This window comes from Condylura cristata, unplaced genomic scaffold (assembly GCF_000260355.1).
Source record: "Condylura cristata isolate star-nosed mole 26May11 unplaced genomic scaffold, ConCri1.0 scaffold00041, whole genome shotgun sequence".
Classification (NCBI taxonomy): Eukaryota; Metazoa; Chordata; class Mammalia; order Eulipotyphla; family Talpidae; genus Condylura; species Condylura cristata.
The window spans coordinates 525,285-541,683 of NW_004567142.1; the positions used below are offsets into that span (position 1 = coordinate 525,285).

At 58.3% G+C, this 16,399-nt stretch overlaps 2 protein-coding genes across 4 annotated transcripts; one reads left to right on the plus strand and one right to left on the minus strand.

Annotated features, from left to right (window-relative positions):
* Positions 1-179: 179 nt before the first annotated feature.
* LOC101637182 (chromosome unknown open reading frame, human C19orf54) lies at positions 180-5,208 on the minus strand. Of its 2 annotated transcripts, XM_004693900.2 has the most exons (7): positions 5,026-5,208; positions 4,241-4,808; positions 2,744-2,812; positions 2,236-2,360; positions 1,823-1,952; positions 1,669-1,739; positions 180-1,030 (listed from the first exon to the last, which is right to left on the minus strand). In XM_004693900.2, the coding sequence occupies exons 2-7, from the start codon at positions 4,549-4,551 to the stop codon at positions 690-692; spliced, it is 1,047 nt and encodes a 348-aa protein (XP_004693957.1). In that variant the 5' UTR covers positions 4,552-4,808; positions 5,026-5,208; the 3' UTR covers positions 180-689. The 2 variants fall into 2 exon arrangements, with proteins under 2 accessions (XP_004693957.1, XP_012589236.1); XM_012733782.1 differs by lacking the exon at positions 2,744-2,812.
* A 365-nt stretch (positions 5,209-5,573) lies between these two features.
* SNRPA (small nuclear ribonucleoprotein polypeptide A) lies at positions 5,574-15,459 on the plus strand. Of its 2 annotated transcripts, XM_004694131.2 has the most exons (7): positions 5,574-5,662; positions 6,107-6,201; positions 9,414-9,586; positions 11,117-11,296; positions 12,817-12,990; positions 13,383-13,471; positions 14,171-14,561. In XM_004694131.2, exons 2-7 carry the CDS (start codon positions 6,129-6,131, stop codon positions 14,328-14,330), a joined length of 849 nt encoding a protein of 282 aa, XP_004694188.1. In that variant the 5' UTR covers positions 5,574-5,662; positions 6,107-6,128; the 3' UTR covers positions 14,331-14,561. The 2 variants fall into 2 exon arrangements, with proteins under 2 accessions (XP_004694188.1, XP_012588890.1); XM_012733436.1 differs by lacking the exon at positions 5,574-5,662 and having other exon boundaries at positions 6,032-6,201; positions 9,449-9,586; positions 14,171-15,459.
* The last annotated feature ends 940 nt before the right edge of the window (positions 15,460-16,399 follow it).

The window sequence follows — 16,399 nt, forward strand, 5'->3', positions numbered from 1 at the left end:
CCTGGAGCGGAGAGAATGCAGGTGGGAGGCAACTCCAGGAGCATGAGCTGAGAGCGCTGCTAGCACTTTCCTTAGCAGGGTCCCGGGGGGGCCTGGAGGCCAGATGGCCCAGGCAGAAAGCAGGAGGAAGGCCAGCCTGGGGGCAGCACTGTGAAGGCCGGAGAGGCCTAGAGTTCCGCCCTGGTCCTGGAGCAAGGACAGCTGCTGGAAGTTTCTCCAGCAAGGCCTGGTTTGTCATTTAAATTGACTTTAATTTGCTCTGACATGGACAGACAGCAGCTCCTACAGTAGAATGTGACTGCTCTCTGTGTTCAAAGAATCCCATACACCTGGAAGCTGCAAGTGTACAACCTTGGGTTTGCCTTTTAAGGGGCCCTGTCCTGTGTGAACAGAAGTGGGGGGCAGGGAGACAGCAGGGGGCTGCAGTGAGGGGCTCTTGCAGATGTCCAGAGCACACGGTGGTTGAGGAGAGGGTGGTGGCCGTGATGGGCATGGCCTGGGCGCTGAGCTGCTGGCAGTCTCCATCCCCTTGCTGGGACCCCAGCCCCACACGGTGGGTGCGCCCTGCAGGGCCGTGGGAGGCACTGGGATGATGCCTGGGGGGAGCAGGGGGTCCCCTACAGGGGGGCCTCTAGCTGGAGGTCCTCTGAGATCCAGGCTGCTGCAAAGCACTTTGCAAACGGCGGGAGTCAGGCTGTGGCCTGGGCCCGTGGCGTGAGGAGCAGCACCTGGCCGCAGAGGCCGGCCCTCACCCCACCGGCGGGCACCACGTACTCCCGGCCGTCAGCGGCCCTGGAAGGTGAGAGGTCTGTCAGCTGCAGGTTGCTGTCCCGGACTTGGTCGTAGTCCCACAGCTGGTAGTGCCAGCTCTTGCCTTGCTTGGAGAGAAGGTACACGGCGCCCGGGGACCCCTCCTCTGGCAGCGATGGTGGCTGGCACGCCGTGCTGGGCACTGGGTGGAACAGGCCTGGCAGCTCATGGTCCTCAGCATAGCCAAGGCTTGGCACACCTGGCACCCCCAGCAGGACCCCTGGGAACAGAGGGGGTGGCAGTGAGTGGGGGGCTGCACGCTGACAAGTGCTGGGGCCAGCCCCCCTTCAGCCCTCGGGGTAGGCGCCACCCCCACCCTGTGTTAGACACGAGCAGGGGCTGGCACGCAGCTGGCTGGGCTGTGGCGCTGGGCTGAGCCAGGGTGTCTGGCTGCAGCTGCCGCCACCTGGGCTTCTGCCCCTACAGCCCATCAGCCCGGGGAGGCGGCTTCAGACGGCACCAACGCCCTTGCTCAGTGGTCTCTGGCTTTCAAGATCGCGCCGAGGGGCCGGGGCCACAGGGAGCAGGGCGAAGCCTCCGCCGCAGCCGCCCGTGGGATGTGCCAGCTCCTGCGTGTTTTGTGTGCTGGGCCTGTGAGGTGGGTAGTTTGTCACCCCAACTTCCAGTCAGGAGAATGGGAGAATCACAGAAGCTGGAAGTGGCCAGCCCGGGCCTGGAGCCGGGCTTTTGCTCGAAGTGTCTGCACTGAGCTTGTCCGCGAACCTGACTGGAGGATTCTGTGGAGCCTGACAGGCCTGCTGAGTGCACCGTGGGCAAGGGGAGGCCCAGCTGGGTCCCGGCCTCCAGAGTGTGGGCACAGAGACCTCAAGGGGGCGATGGGGAGGGGTCAGGACCCACCTGCACTCACTGCCCAGTGGGCCTTGTGGCCCCTCCTCTGGCATGGCTCGTGGTTGAAGTCCTCGTCGTAGCTAGCGCTCAGGTTAAGGCTGAAGCCTGGTGTGGCCCTGGGAGGACCCGCCCTCCCCGCCACTCCCTCTTGGCCAGAGGATACGGGATGAGCAGGGGCTGCCCGGCCACCAGGTGCCGCAGGATGCGGTCTCTGTTGGGGCTGCCCAGGCCTCCGCAGAGCAGCTCGGCGTGGCAGCCCAGCACCTCCCTGGCCAGCCTGCCCATGTTGGCCGCTGCGGAGACGCGGCGGGCACCGGACAGGGTCACCGTGTGCCCAGCGCCAGCCAGCCCCGAGCTCGCCAGGCTGCCACCACTAAGCTTGCCACAGCCACCACCTCTTTGTACGAGGCAGCAGCGCGTGGCCAGAGGGTCACAGTCCGTGCGGGCCGCACAGCGGGGGCAGACCCTGCGGCGGCCGACCCGGCCTGGTGACACTGTCCTGCTGCGTGGGGCAGGGCCGGGGCCACGTCCCGTCAGCCTCCCCAGCCTCCTCCCAGTGAAGACCACCTAACTCACCCGAGAACATCTCCCCCTGGGCCGTGTAGCCTCGCTCCAAGGCCACCCGCACGATTCTCTCCAGGGGGACCCCGTTGGGGGGCAAGAGGAGAGGGCCTGCCATCCACAGCGCCACAAGCCCGCATCTGAGGAGAGAGGCCCAGCCCCTTACTCCCCAGGTCGAGCCCCTCCCAGCAGCTGACTGGGGGACAGGCGGGTTGCCCTGGGCCTGCTGGGGGCACCTGCCTCCCCTTCACAGGAGCGAGGGCAGCCGAAGGCCAGAGTCTGGGTTGCAAGGCTGGAGTGTGGGCGTGAGAAGAGAGGTCACTGGGACTCCCAGGCGGAGGTGCCAACCCGGAGCTGGAGGTGCTGGCCTGGGTTCACACCTCCTCTCGCTGGCGCAGTCTTTTCAACTCTGTCAACTGCACCAGGGCCCCAACCTAGGTTCCCCCGCAGCCACACCCGTGAACCCTCCCACGCTGGTCCTCAGAAACTGGCAGGCAGGGCCAGCCCTAGCTCAGACACATACTGAGGGCCTTCTTGGATGAGGGAGGGCAGGTCGGCACAGAAAAGGATCCACTGCAAGTCACTCCTGAAACTGAATTGGAGCCATAGTGAGTGACAGAGGCGGTGGGCCTCGACCCCCCCCCAAGGGCAGCCTGACGCGACAGTGAGGGGAACACTGGCTGGTCCTCCCGAGGCCTGAGGGTCGCTCAGGGCTCAGTCTGTCCCTGACTTCTTTCCCCTCCCCTGGGGTAGCCCCTCCCCTCCCCAAGCCTCAGTTTCCTCATCTGCGGAGTGAATCATCCTGCTCGCAGCTCCCTGACCCTCTCAGTTACTGAAAGGGCAAAAAATAGACATATCAAAGCTTTGCAACTCATAGGAGCCAAAGAGATTCATTTGTTAGAGGATATTTCTTGAAGGGGTATCTCTTCTGAGAGTCTCCCCCCAGCTCCCCAAGCCTGTTTCTCAGGCTGCTAAACAGGAAGAAGATTCCGTAACGTAACCTGGAGTAAAAGCAGGCGAAGACAGGCTCAGGGCCCAAGAGAGCACCTTGATAATGAGTTGCTGCAGGCCTGCCCAGCCCTACCCTTGGGGAGGCTGCTAGGAGTCTGGTAGCCCCAATCCCTTCCCTCCCCGGGGTACAGCAATGGCAAGGTCAGGGCGAGGGCACTGTGGGGGAGATCCCTGGTGAGAAGGAGAAGGCCTCATGGCCCCTACTGCTAAGAGGCTGGAGCCAGCGCCCAGTGCCAGTCAGGCTGTCCAGCGCCCAGGCACTATGGCTAAGTGACACATCTCTTCAGTTTCTTCATCTGAAAAACTGGATAATCGCAGTTCCAACCTCTAGGAGCAGCTAAGAGAAGTCGATAAATCAATGCGCAAACCACTCAGAACAGGCTCTGACGCAAGCTGGGCATGCAATGAGGGGGGCTGTTCTTGCCTTATATTCACCCTGACTAAGGCTGGGGCATGTAGAGCAGATTATCTACCTGTCTAGAAAGCTGAAGTTTCTTCTGAATCTGGACAAGTCATTTCTACCTGGTCCCAGTTAGGCAGCTCTTAAGTCTACAGTGTGAGCCCAGGTCTAGCCCCACCCCCTCCACCTGGGTCTCTGGCCCCCCAGCTTCCTCCTGGGACCCCCAGACTCCAGTCTAATCACCTCCATTCTCTGCAGGTAGTCTCCCTCCCTGCTTCTGCAGCTCCCCAGCGCCTTCAGGAAAAAGTTCTTTCCTTCCCACGCCCTGTGAGATCTGGCTCCTGGCCGCATGTCAAACCCATTTTTGTCACTTCCCCAGTCCCATTAAAATATTTGCAGGTCCTTGAAGAGAACATGTCTTCATTTCACATTGGGCTTCATCCTTTCCCCAAAGAAGGAAGATCTGTCTCACTGGATTAGATGCCAGTGAGGACAGGACCTTCCTTGCTGAAGGTTCAAGGTGACAGACCTCAAGAGATGGCCAAAGTCATCTAGGGGCAGGTGGTTAGATGAGACCCTGGGTGGGTGGGCTGGTTCGGGACACCCTACCGGTCCTTGTGTAGCTTCAGGAGCCTCTTCACGTCCTCTCTGCAACTGGGGACTGGGCCAGCCTTCTCCAAGGCCTCCTTCAGGAGCTGACTCTTCTCCAGGCCAAAGACGAGAGGGGGAGCAGCCCCCAGGGCAGGGGCAGGAGGTGGCAGCGGGGGTGGTGGGGGAGTAGGGGCCTGGAGACTGCAGGAAGGGGGTGAAGACGCTAAGTCGAGGAAATTCGGGTGTTGGGGAGGAGGAATCGTGAGACCCTGGGGTGCAGGGGTTTCTGGAGGAAGCTCCAGGGGAGGAGAGTGACAGGGAGAAATCATTTCAGGATCTACGGCATGGGCTGAAAGGTAGCAAATGGGAGAGGGACCGAGTCTCCGAAATGAATTGGTCTGGAGAATGGAGATCTTGAAGGTTTTAGAGCTGAGTTACAGAACTGGGGGGGATGGTGCCGGGGGTGGGGGTGTCGAGTGGGGTATGCAGGAAGCTGAAAGAACAGGCCTGAAGTGTAGAAACGGGCGGGGTTGCAGCTGACTCGAGGAGGACCCGGAGGTTTGCAGGGCAGGTCCGGTCCTTTAACCTTGGGCGAGATTTGTGCTATGAGATTGCATCCCCAGGCTAAAGTAGCAAGATTAAAAATTTACTATCCGGGACTACATACGGACTTTTAGGGGTCAACTTTGGGAAACGAAGCCTCCGATGTGGGGCTTGAAGGCCCAGGTTTACAGACGGGTAAAAATTCAGGCTTGGCCCTGCCCTCACATCCCAAACCCAAAGTGTGGAACCTTTGCGCTGACCTTTGCGTCAGAGGTCAAGAGGTCAAAAGGACAACACGCAGGGAAAATGGCCTAGATGCAGAGAAAGTTCAGGAATCTGAGCGCCACCGGAAAAGGAGCTGGGGAAGGGGCTGAGATCGGAGGATGTTGGGCGCTGCGCTACCGCCGGGACGCAGAAGAAAGTTAGCCGCACCTCCCATTCCGCAAAATGGCTGCCGCGGCACGCAACCTTTGGTCGTCACGTGATAGCATTGGCAGCGGGTGCCCGCCCCTTGTCCGTCACGTGACCCAACGAGGCCGGCGGTCGCGCGGGAGAGGCGGATCTTCCCCACCTCCGCAAGAGACGGTTGCGCGCGCCGCCTGCTGATTGGCAAGAAACGCGTGAGGGGCGAAGCCCTTTCTGATTGGTCCGTTGCCCCAGGGCCCGCCGAAAGTGGGAGGGCTTTCAGAGGTGAAGGAGAGCTTTTCTGCTTAGGCGGGAACCCAAGTGACCGTATGATTGGCAAGAGCTGTGCGCAGGTCGAAACTTAACTCCGATTGGTCACACCACCCATTCTCTGCACGGGGATTGGCTGGCCGAAAGGCAGAGGCGGAGCCAGGAGAGCGCTTTGTGCGGCGTACCGAGCCAGCGCCACTAGGTTGAAGTGTGGGTTTATCGGTGAGTAATGTCGGGTAGGGGGAGCGTTTGACTCCCGGGACTTTTCATGCCTCGTGTGGGAGACACGATTTCCCCGTTGCTTGAGTCACGGGTCGTCCCTCATCTGGGACGTCGTCCCTCCTTAAGTGTCTCCTCCATCCGGGATTTTTTCCTGGGCCGGCTTTTAAGCGCGTGGGCCAATGGGAGTCGCCACCTGGAAGTTCCGCCCACTGGGTCGCGTAGAGCATCCTGGGACTGGTAGTAAACGTCTCGCGATTCCTCACCACGCGGGGAGGTGAAGAGGAGGGTCTGCGCGCTCGCCTTTTACTCCAGGTGGTCCCTTCCTCTTTCCTCCCGCGCCTTCCTCCTGGAAGGATCGTCGGTGAACGACCCGTGAGGCCCAGTTAGGGACAAAAACTAATTTGGAAAAACCCGGGACCGAAGTTAGCCGTTTCCTTCTTTCAGCCCTACCTCAGCATCTTACTCCATGGCGGTTCCCGAAACGCGCCCGAACCACACGATTTATATCAACAACCTCAACGAGAAGATCAAGAAGGATGGTGAGTTCTCGGGCTGGTTGCGACTCCGGACCCCGTCTCCCCCCCAACATTCTGTCTCTCTTCCTGCCCTCTCCAGGCAAACTGTTGGCGTTAACTAGTCCCTTGGCCTTTGCACGTGCAACTTCCTGTGCCACGGACAGCCCCTGTCGACCTTTCTCTTTGCGCATTAAATTGGTTAATTGCAAGATTTCAGTTCACAGGACTTATCCCTCTTCCAGGAAGCCCTCCACACCCCAAAGCTCTGACTTACCGTGAGCCCTGGACTTGCCCCCTCAAACCCTGATTCTTCCGGGCCGCCATGGCCCGGAAGTGTTTCTGTGCTGACCTGGGAGCCCCATCAGGATTAAGAACTGGAACTGCCTTGGGCCATTTCTCGGTGATCAACCCATAATGAAATGTTGCACTTGGAAACGAAAATGAAATGAGTAGCAAGCAGTGGGGGCTACCATTGTTGAACATCAGGCGCTGGTATATAAATTCCGGTTTCATTTCCTTTCTGCAGTTACCTGGCAGGCAGGAGCTACACCCATTTCTCAGATGGGAAACCGAGGCCAAGTCATGTGACTTGGCCAAGAGGCCACCAGGCCTGGCAGAAGATGTACTTTCTTCAGCGAGTCATCACTGTTGTCAAGCCAGATTTTCTGTATTTGAAAACTGGGCAAAAAAAAAAAATCTATGTATAAATAACTAAGGAAAGAAAACGCGGTGAGCTTAATATCTTTCTTGCAGGCATGTTAATGGGCGAAGGAGCTGGACCTCTGTGCAGTGCAGTATTTATGGTACTCGACATAGTAAATCCTGGGTCAGTGTTAACTCATCCCGGAAGGAAAGTGTCAGAAGACCCAGAGGAGCTGTTTGGGATTTAAGTTCCAGATTACCAGTAAAGTTACTGTTGAAATTTTAAGCGTGAAGTTTCCTGTAGACACTAGCACATCAGCCCCAGCCAGTTTTGTCATTTTGGGGACACACTGGTGGCAGGGACACTCGTGGTCATGCTTTATGACACCTGTGTGCAGTGGGGATATCCCAGAGCGTTCAGGGTTGGGGTTTGCAAGGAGAGGTTCTCTTTTGGTGTCTTGAAAGAGGAGACACTTGGAAAGCCTGAGTAGAGGAAGCGTTGTTAATGGTGTGAGGGAGGAAAATGGACCCGGCTTGAACTGATGTGCAGATGTCTTAGGGCCAAAGTGCCCTGGGCATTCTGAGAACAAGTGATTTGGGGGATCTGGGGGTCTGGTTTATGGCTCAAGAAGCTTCCAGAGAGTGGTGCCCTGTGGTGCCTGGAGCCTTGTGGGCAGGGTGAGGCTTAGGCTAAATCCTGAGGGCTTTGGGGAACCTGGCAGGAGAAGTCGGTGGTGTGTGAGCTTTCAGTTGGAGTGGGCAAGAGGCGGGGCTGGAGAGGGGCCCAGCATTCGGTAGAATGACCGAGGCCTGCGTGGGTTCATGGGGGTGGGGGTGGGGTGGGAAACCAAACCAGAAGTGTCACCAAAAGGACTTGATCAATTGCTTCAAAACACCTTTGCTCTTCTCCCTTTTGTCCCCTTCTCGCTGTCTTCTTTGCATGCAGTTGGTGCCTTTGCCAGCCTTCAGGTGAGGCAGTTTGCAAGTGAGGTGTGGCACTAGCGTCAAAGGAACTTGATCCATCTGGCCCGGTTGGCTCTGCCTAGCACCCTTGGGACCCTCCTGGGCTAGTGGAAATGCCCCAGAACATGTTTGTGTTATTAAAACAGTTGCTTCTCACGAGGTGGCTGGGAGAATTTAGTGGTGTTGCTTCCATGAGACCCTTCTCCAAGTGTGTGAAGTGTGTGTGCTGCAGTCAGCGCGCAGCATGGGACTGCTTTAGTCATCAGACTGGGTGGGCTTGTATCTTTTCCACAATAAACATGTTAGGAGGAGGAAATGCTGGAGAGGAAAGGAGAGAAGGGTATGAGGAGGGAGGGGAGGTGGCGGGCAATTATTTAGGTCCTCATGGGCAGCCTTGGAGGTAGCTACATTTCTGAGAGCTAGGTGACTAGGAGGCAGCTCTGTACACATCAGAAGAAAGGTGTTCCTGACAGAGTGAGCAGCCAGTGCAAAGGTCCTGAGGCAGAATCATGACACGTGTCCTGAACCCAGTTTCAGTGAGGGGAGGGGCATATGTGGAAGGGATTCCCCACACCGACAAGCAGAATTCAATGTATTTCTGACCCTGACACCCTGGAGATAGCATCAGATTGCACTGGTACAGAGCTCAGGCTTCCAGAATGCCCTCCACTCTAGACGCCGGCTGCAAACTCTGTTTCTGACCAGTTGGGTATAGGCCAGAAGCTCCTGAGACACCCTCCTCAGGTCCCGTTAATTTGCTAAAGTGGAACCCGTTTGACTCGTTGGATCACCCACCTCCAAGCGCTTAAGAACAGCCAGAAGGAAGACATGCTGGGTATGGGGGGCAGGCTTGCAGCTCCCCATGCCCTCTCTGGGTGCACCGTGCTCCCCAGATCACCAGGTATTCGCCAGCCTGGCAGCTCTCTGAAATTCCTGCTTTGGGGTGTTTGGAGGCTTCACTAAGTTGTTGGCAGTTGAGTTCAGCCTCCAGCCCCCCTCTTCCCTCCCAGAGATCAGGGTGGAACTGGGAGTTTCAGCCCCCTCATCTCATGTTTGGTTGGGCTCCCTGGCAGCCAGTCTCATCATAGGAGCTTCCCAAGAATGCCCTCATTCACATAAGAGACACCTTCAACACCCAAGACACCGAGGAAATTTCTAGGCTTTGGAGAGACAGCTACGTATGAGAAATGCGTTTTCTCGACTTGAATGATCGAAATACATCCTAGGAATCACAATACTGCATTGAGCCTGAACAGGCCTGGGGGACCTTTGAGGATGGAGACGTGTGTGTGGTGGACCGGGGTGGGACGAGGCTGCAGAAGCCGGCACAGGCCTGTGCTGCGGTGCTGGTGATGGGAAGTGTTTGTGTTGTGAGCCCTTCGTGCGTATGACTCATGTTCCTCACCTGACGAGCCTGTGGGGGAGACTTGGTGTCCCCACTCCCAGAGACACAAACGCATCCCGCCGCGGGGGTGGTTCTCGCCTACTTGCTGGCCCGAGGCAGCATGGGTCCTCTGTTCATTGGCTGATGATTTCCCTCCAGGCTGCACTTTCCCCTGGAAGGGGGGCCAAAGCCTCAGGAGATGGTGTTGGGGCCTCTGGTGATCAGTGGGGTCTTTCCTCTGCTGCAGAACTGAAGAAGTCCCTGTACGCCATCTTCTCCCAGTTTGGCCAGATCCTGGATATCCTGGTATCGCGGAGCCTGAAGATGAGGGGCCAGGCTTTTGTCATCTTCAAGGAGGTCAGCAGCGCCACCAACGCCCTGCGCTCCATGCAGGGTTTCCCTTTCTACGACAAGCCCATGGTGAGCCCCGGGCAGAAGGGGGTGTGTGGCGAAAGTGTGGGGTGTGGGAGATGGGATGGGCCTGGACCTCCTGTTGCTAACAGCCCAGTCCCTTAGGGTGAGGGTATTTTGGGCTGATCCTTGGCATTAACAGTATACTCCACTATAATGGGGTGCGAGGACACCCTGTGATTAAAGGAGCCCCAACCCTGCCTTCGCAGACCCACCCTGCAGGGATGGCGGGCAAGTCTGTCACCATGTGGCGACACTCAGGGCTGGTATGGGGGTGCTTCTGGAAGGCACCTCATCCAACCAGGGACAGCTTTGTGGTTCAGGTGAGACTTGAAGGAGAATTGATGGGGGAGGAGGGGGGAAAGTATTAGGTCTTTAGAAGGCCCCTAATTAGAGGGTTTCAGGCCCACAGATAACCAAGAACATGGGTAAGTGAGGAAGTGAATCAAGGTCATTAGGCTGGAATTGGGGGGTTAGGCCTGGCCTAGAGAGCCTGTCAAAGTTAGGTCAGGAGCAGGAGTTTGTCCTGAAGTGGATTGGATTTCAGGGGTGCTGAGGAACCGCGGAAAGATTTAGGGAAGTCCTTCTGGCTGTTGGACAGAGTAGAGAGCCCAGTGGCCAGGGTGCGGCTGCGCCTGGGGTCAGGCTATGACCACTGCCTGGGATGGGAGGAAGGGGCCGGCCGAGTGGATGGTGGGGGCAGGGGCTGCGCCTGCGCCTGGGAGGGCAGAGTAACCTAAAGGCCCGGCCCGGAGGACAGTTCTGGGAGGTGTCCTTGGGGCGGTGACAGTGCCTGAGGTCCCAGGATGGAAGCATGTGGGAGACAGCGGGCCCCCAGCTGCAGCAGGGTTACTGAAACCCTCTGCCCGCTGGTATGTTGTCATCTGGGGGGGGGCGCACACCCAGCATTGCCACATCCTTTGATTTCCTTCCGGAATAACTAAAAATTAACTTTTGAGATGTAAAGCCGTATTTTTTTTTTTAAGATTCATTTATGCGTACAAGAACTGAGGTACAGACCAGAGATGGGGGGTGAGAAGATTCACCAGAGACAAGAGTGGGGAGCAGCGGGCGGTTCAGGAGAGGTCTGCTGTGCCCTGTGGGTCACCTCCCTGGCCGGGGATCAAACTCTGCTGCAGTTAGCCTAAACTGTTGCGCCAGCAGGGGGGGGCCCTAAAGCTGTAACTTATATATATGTTGATCCTCCACCCCCTTTTCTTCCCAAATATTTTGCTTGGATCAGATCAGCACAGGTGGGTTGTCAGGAAGACCCATCACCGCAGCCTGCTTCCACCGCCCAGCACCCCCGCCCGTCCTGGGACTGCGGCCACACCCGCTCGTGTGCTCTCGCTTCAGGAGCAGCCCGCCGTGCTTCATCCCAGCCGGGCCCCGCTCATTGTGTCCCTCTCAAAATACCTTGAGATACCACACCCCCATTTCACAGAGGAGGCTGTTGTGGCCAAGTGGGTCCAGATTGTGACTCACCCGGGGCACTTTGCCTCTGAGGCTCCTCCGCAACCCTTCCGCCTCTGTTTGCAGCGCATCCAGTATGCCAAGACCGACTCAGACATCATCGCCAAGATGAAGGGCACCTTTGTGGAGCGGGACCGCAAGCGGGAGAAGAGGAAGCCCAAGAGCCAGGAGACCCCATCTGCTAAGAAAGCCGCGCAGGGTGGTGCAGCCGCCCCAGTGGTGGGCGCCGTCCAGGGGCCAGTCCCGGTAAGCCAGGGCCGAGGGGTCGGCCTCTTTTCCCCGCCTTCCTTTGGCTGACTGACTTGTGCAGAGGGCGGGGCGGCTTCCCCCCACTGCCATGGGGGCGCTCAGACCCCCATGTCCATTTCTTCAGAGGCTGGGAGCTGTCCTTAGGGGGCTGAGCGCTGGCATGACGATGCCTGACGATGCCAGGCCGGATGCCTGTCCTCACGCTTCTCAGCATCTCTGTTTCGGCTCCTTGGTTTCTCTCCGTCTTTGACCTTGATTTCACCATCTTAGTCTTTTACCTCTGTGCTCCTAGACGGTGCAGAAGAATCTGCTAACCAACAGTGGCTCAGTTTAGCAAGGGCGCTAGCGAGAAAGCCCATGTGCGCACGACTGGCTTGATTTCCAAGCACCTGCAGAAAACAAGTAGACTTGAAGTCAGGGACAGTTAAAAGAAGGGCCAGCAGAGGCGTGCAGGCCCCACGGGCACAGGGCAGCATGTGGCTGAGACAGGCGCGGCCCGCAGACGGCAGACGAGCGGCTGTGACGCTCAGATTCTCTTCCTGCGGTTCAGCACCATTCTGATCCGAATCCCAGCCGGAGGTCTTGGGGGCCCTAGGGGCTACTTTGAAGTGTCTGTGGAGAGCAGAGCTGGGCGGTCGCTGTGGTGTTGGCGTGACGTAGGGCAGGATAGGGCCTAGGCGTCTGGGTGTCCCCACACGAGGTTCCCGTGCCCACTGTGATGGGACCGTTGTCCTGGTGAGGGACGCTGGGCTGAGGGGATGAAACGCCCCGCCGCCCTCTGCTCACGAAAACTGCCTTGAGGTGAATCATGTTCTGAACGTGGCAGCTGTTTCCAGGAGAAAACTGGAAAGTGTCTTTAGGACCGCGGTGGGCACACAGTGGAGACATCCTGTTTTCTGAAATGAGGACGAGTGAGGAGAGGCTTGGACCTGCTCCTCCGGGGGCCGGGGTCTCCGTGCCAGCTGCCACACGGGCTGTGTCTGTCCTGCCCGCTCACTCGTCAGTGATGGGGCTTTGGCTGTCCACTTGTGGCCTGCACCGGCTGCCTGCACACATCTCACCGGGCGCCCGTCTCCCCTGCGGTCTGGGCTGTTTCCTTGCCACCCCTCTCTCTTTCTGTACCTGCCTTCCCTGTTTCCACTGCCCACTGTCTTTTCTCTGGAGCTGCAACCCCCCCCCCCCCATTTACTTTTAAAAGCAAATAGTTTGTTCCTTGTAGCGTTTATTTTTACCTTTTTGTCAGCAGTTACATTCCCAGTCTTTTTTTCTGCTCGTCGATAAACAAAGATGGGTCATGTTCATTTTTTAACTCACTCTGATTAAGTGCCCCCCACCCCCACCCCAGTCAGTCTGGCTTCCTCCATCCCCTCTCACCATTTCTGCTTCTGTCCAAGTCTGGCTCTTGCCCCCCCTCACGGCCGTGTCCGCTGACACTGTGCCCCGAACACCGAGAGCCTTGCCCGTCTCCACGGGGCATTTCCCGCCCCACCGGCCACTCAGCCCGCCCGTCTCCGCAGGGCATGCCGCCGATGACTCAGGCGCCACGCATCATGCACCACATGCCCGGCCAGCCGCCCTACATGCCGCCCCCGGGCATGATCCCGCCACCGGGCCTCGCGCCTGGCCAGATCCCACCGGGCGCCATGCCCCCACAGCAGCTTATGCCAGGACAGATGCCACCTGCCCAGCCTGTGAGTATCTAGTCTTCCGGGTCACGTACGAATAAAACAAGAAACTGGTGGGGCCATGTCTGGACAGACCCCCTGGGGAGTGCTGCTGAGTGACAAGGCTGAGGGTGAAGCACTGGGCCAGGCCCTGGCACGGGGGGCTGAGGGGGCTGAGGAGGTGTCGGAGGAGCTTTGCAAGGGCAGGGTGAAGCGGCAGTGGCCAGCACCTCCACTGTTCAGGTGATTTGGTGGACTTGGGGCTGAGCACCCAGTGAGCACCACAGTGCCCTCTTGTGGCTCGCAGGCTTGGGTCAGAGGTGGGGCAGTGTCAGGGTAACTGGAAGGAATTCCAGCGGGGGAGGGAAAGAACAAGAGGGGTGCCTGCCAGACTCAGGGTCTCCCCTTTCTGCCCGCAGCTTTCAGAAAACCCACCCAATCACATCTTGTTCCTCACCAACCTGCCGGAGGAGACCAACGAGCTCATGCTGTCCATGCTTTTCAACCAGTGAGTGGGGCTGGGCGAGGGTGTAGCTGATGGCCAGGAGGGGAGAGCAGAGGGACCCCGGGGTGTGAGAGGTGGAGACCGTCCTGCCGTGCTGGGCTCCAGGGTGGGGTCCCAGGCTCTGGTATCCGAGCGGGAGAGCTGCAAGGCGAGTGAGAGGCAGCAGCAAGGCGTCTGAAGCTTTGCATGAGTCCGTAGGGGCCTGGAAGGTGTCTGCCCTCTGGGAGCTGGGTCCGGGAGAGGCCCCGAGCCTGTGCGCACCGTGGCCCCGCAGACTGCGCCTCCTGACGGTGCCCAGAGACGTTTGGAGAAGCGGGGGAGATCAAGAGCAGTAGCACGTTCTGCACGCATGCAAAACACCGGAGACAGACGGTCCCCTGTGACACGGGGTGCTGCCTACTGGGGCGGGGAGAAAGGAGCGGCCAGAGGTTATTTCTGGGGTGTGGGTAGGTGGGTTAGGGTTGGGACAGACCACGGACAAGTGTCCTGTTCGTCCTGTAGTTAAGAGGCGCAGTGTTCCGTTACAGTGCGTGCTCTTCTTGATGCTGCTGGGTTCCTCAACCTTTCTGTACGTTGGTGGCCGGAGAAGCCTTGATTGGGCAGTGCTGTGTGTGGCACGGCGTTGAAGAGCAGCCCGCCGGTGCCAGAACGTTGGGGGCAGGTGCCGAGCGTGGGTTTCTGAGGTCTGTCGCTACTTCTCAGGTTCCCCGGCTTCAAGGAGGTCCGGCTGGTGCCTGGGCGCCACGACATCGCTTTCGTGGAGTTTGACAATGAGGTGCAGGCGGGGGCTGCCCGCGATGCCCTCCAGGGCTTCAAGATCACCCAGAACAACGCCATGAAGATCTCCTTCGCCAAGAAGTAGCACCTTTCCCCGCGCCTGCCCCATCCTTTGTCCCGGCCCCCCGTTTAGGGGGCCCCCCTTCCCCACCTTGGCTCAGCCCCTGAAGGTAAGTCCCCCTCGGGGGCCTTCTGAGCTGTGTGTGTGCGTGAGTGGTCACACAGCATTGTACCCAGAGTCTGTCTCCAGACATTGCACCTGGCGCTGTTAGGCCGGAATTAAAGTGGTTTTTTGAGGTTTGGTTTTTCACTATCATTTGTCTGTTGTTTTTTATTTTCTCTTGTCCTGTGTCTCTTTCCCCACACTCCCGAATCTTTGGCACTTTCTGGCATGTTGGGGTTTGCAGCCTTGGGAGAATAGCGCCAGGTAGCGCTAGTGTCGCTGAGTCATCTGTAGCGCTCGGCAGCTCTCTGTTCCGTCCCAGTCAGCAGACAGGCCCCGAGGACAGCCAGGTAGGTCGGGTGCTCTGCTGCACCCTGGACCCCCGTCAGGGGCTTCTTCCCCTCCACAGAATCCTCATCGAAGCGCCTGCTGTGGCCACAGAACCCAGAATCCAGGCTGAGGGAAGCGGGCGTTCATGCGCGTATGAACCGTGGAAGGGTCGGGATGACGGAGGGTTTGAGACAGGTACTTGGGGTTCAGGCTCACAGCCCCTGCAGTCTTGTTCAGGAAAATGCCACAGCTGTCACGGGAGTTCCCAGCCGGACTCTCACGTGGGCACTAGAACAGGAGTGTGGCCAGTTCCCAGGGCTCATCTGCCTTGCTGACCAGCGGTCAGCTGGGAACCTCAGGCAAATGGCTGAACCAAATTCCCCTCCAGTGCCGGGGAGTTGGGAAATGTTTCTGGTGGGGCAGCCATGTACCCAGCTGAAGCTAACTAAGGATGAGAGACAAAAGGCAGCTCGCTTAGATGTCACACGCCTGTCCTGGAAGATTTTCATAAACTGACTCAAAAAATTGAACAGGTTGCCTAAGATCTTCATAGTAAATGGGAGGTGAGGCCATCTGTCATAAGTGGACATCAGCAAGAACATACACAGGGACCTTTAATTCCAGGGTCATTTTTACCTGCTCTGCTCGCCCTCTTAAAGGGCGCCCTCTGGGGGCCCTCCCTGGTGGCTGGTGCAAGGGGTCACGTCTCAGCACATGAAGCTCTCCGCAGCCACTGCAGCACGAGTTCAATCCCCGGCCAGGGAGGCGACTCACAGGGTGCAGCAGACCCCCGCTGCTCCCCTCAGTGAACCTCAGTTGATCCGCATGTTCTGCTCTGTCTCTGGTGAAGCCTCTCACCCCCCGCACCTCTGGTCTATACCCCAGTTCTTGTATCTATGAATAAAGACATTTTAAAAGAGAAAGAGGAACGGCAGTCAGTGTTTGAAGCCACAGACTAAAGCACCAGATGTAGACCGTTGGGTGTGGAGGAGGCGGAGGGGGTGGCCGTCTCCTCGGGCACGGTCCACCCCAGCCAGCGGAAGCCTCGCCCACCACATGGCAGCCGCACGTTCTGCGGTTGGCAGGCCTGGTTTCTGCTGTGTGGTGGGGATTCCTGGGGTGTCCCCCCCAGGCAGTTGCAGTCCCCGCCCAAGAGTTTCATTTTCCTGTGTAAAAGGATCCCTTGGCTGTTCACACTGTCGTGTACCTGCCACCCCCCAGCCCCACTGCCCGCGGCACGAGCACAGTACTGAATACTGTTGTTGGCATACGAAATGCAGTGGTGAGCAGAAGGGACAGTCGGCTCGAGGCAAGTACAGATGCCCCTCGGCTGCACGGGCCACGCCTGAGAGGCCCATTCAGAGTCAAAGGCTGCGCGTGCAGCGAACACTACCTCAGCCTAGCCCTCCTCTGATGCGCTCGCAACATTGCTGTTAGGAACAGTGGGGTGATTCTTTTCAAGTCTGATCCCAAGAGGAATCGCCGTTTTACCAGAAGCAGGAGACACCGATGAGAATTTTGTAGACAGGATGCGGAGGGCAAACTAGATGTCTGAGCCCTTCTCTCGTCCACTGGTGACTGATGGTGCAAGTCCTTAGAAGCCCGTCCTTTATTTATTGCATAGAAGAATTGGGGTACAGGGCAATGCAAGCACCGAGAGG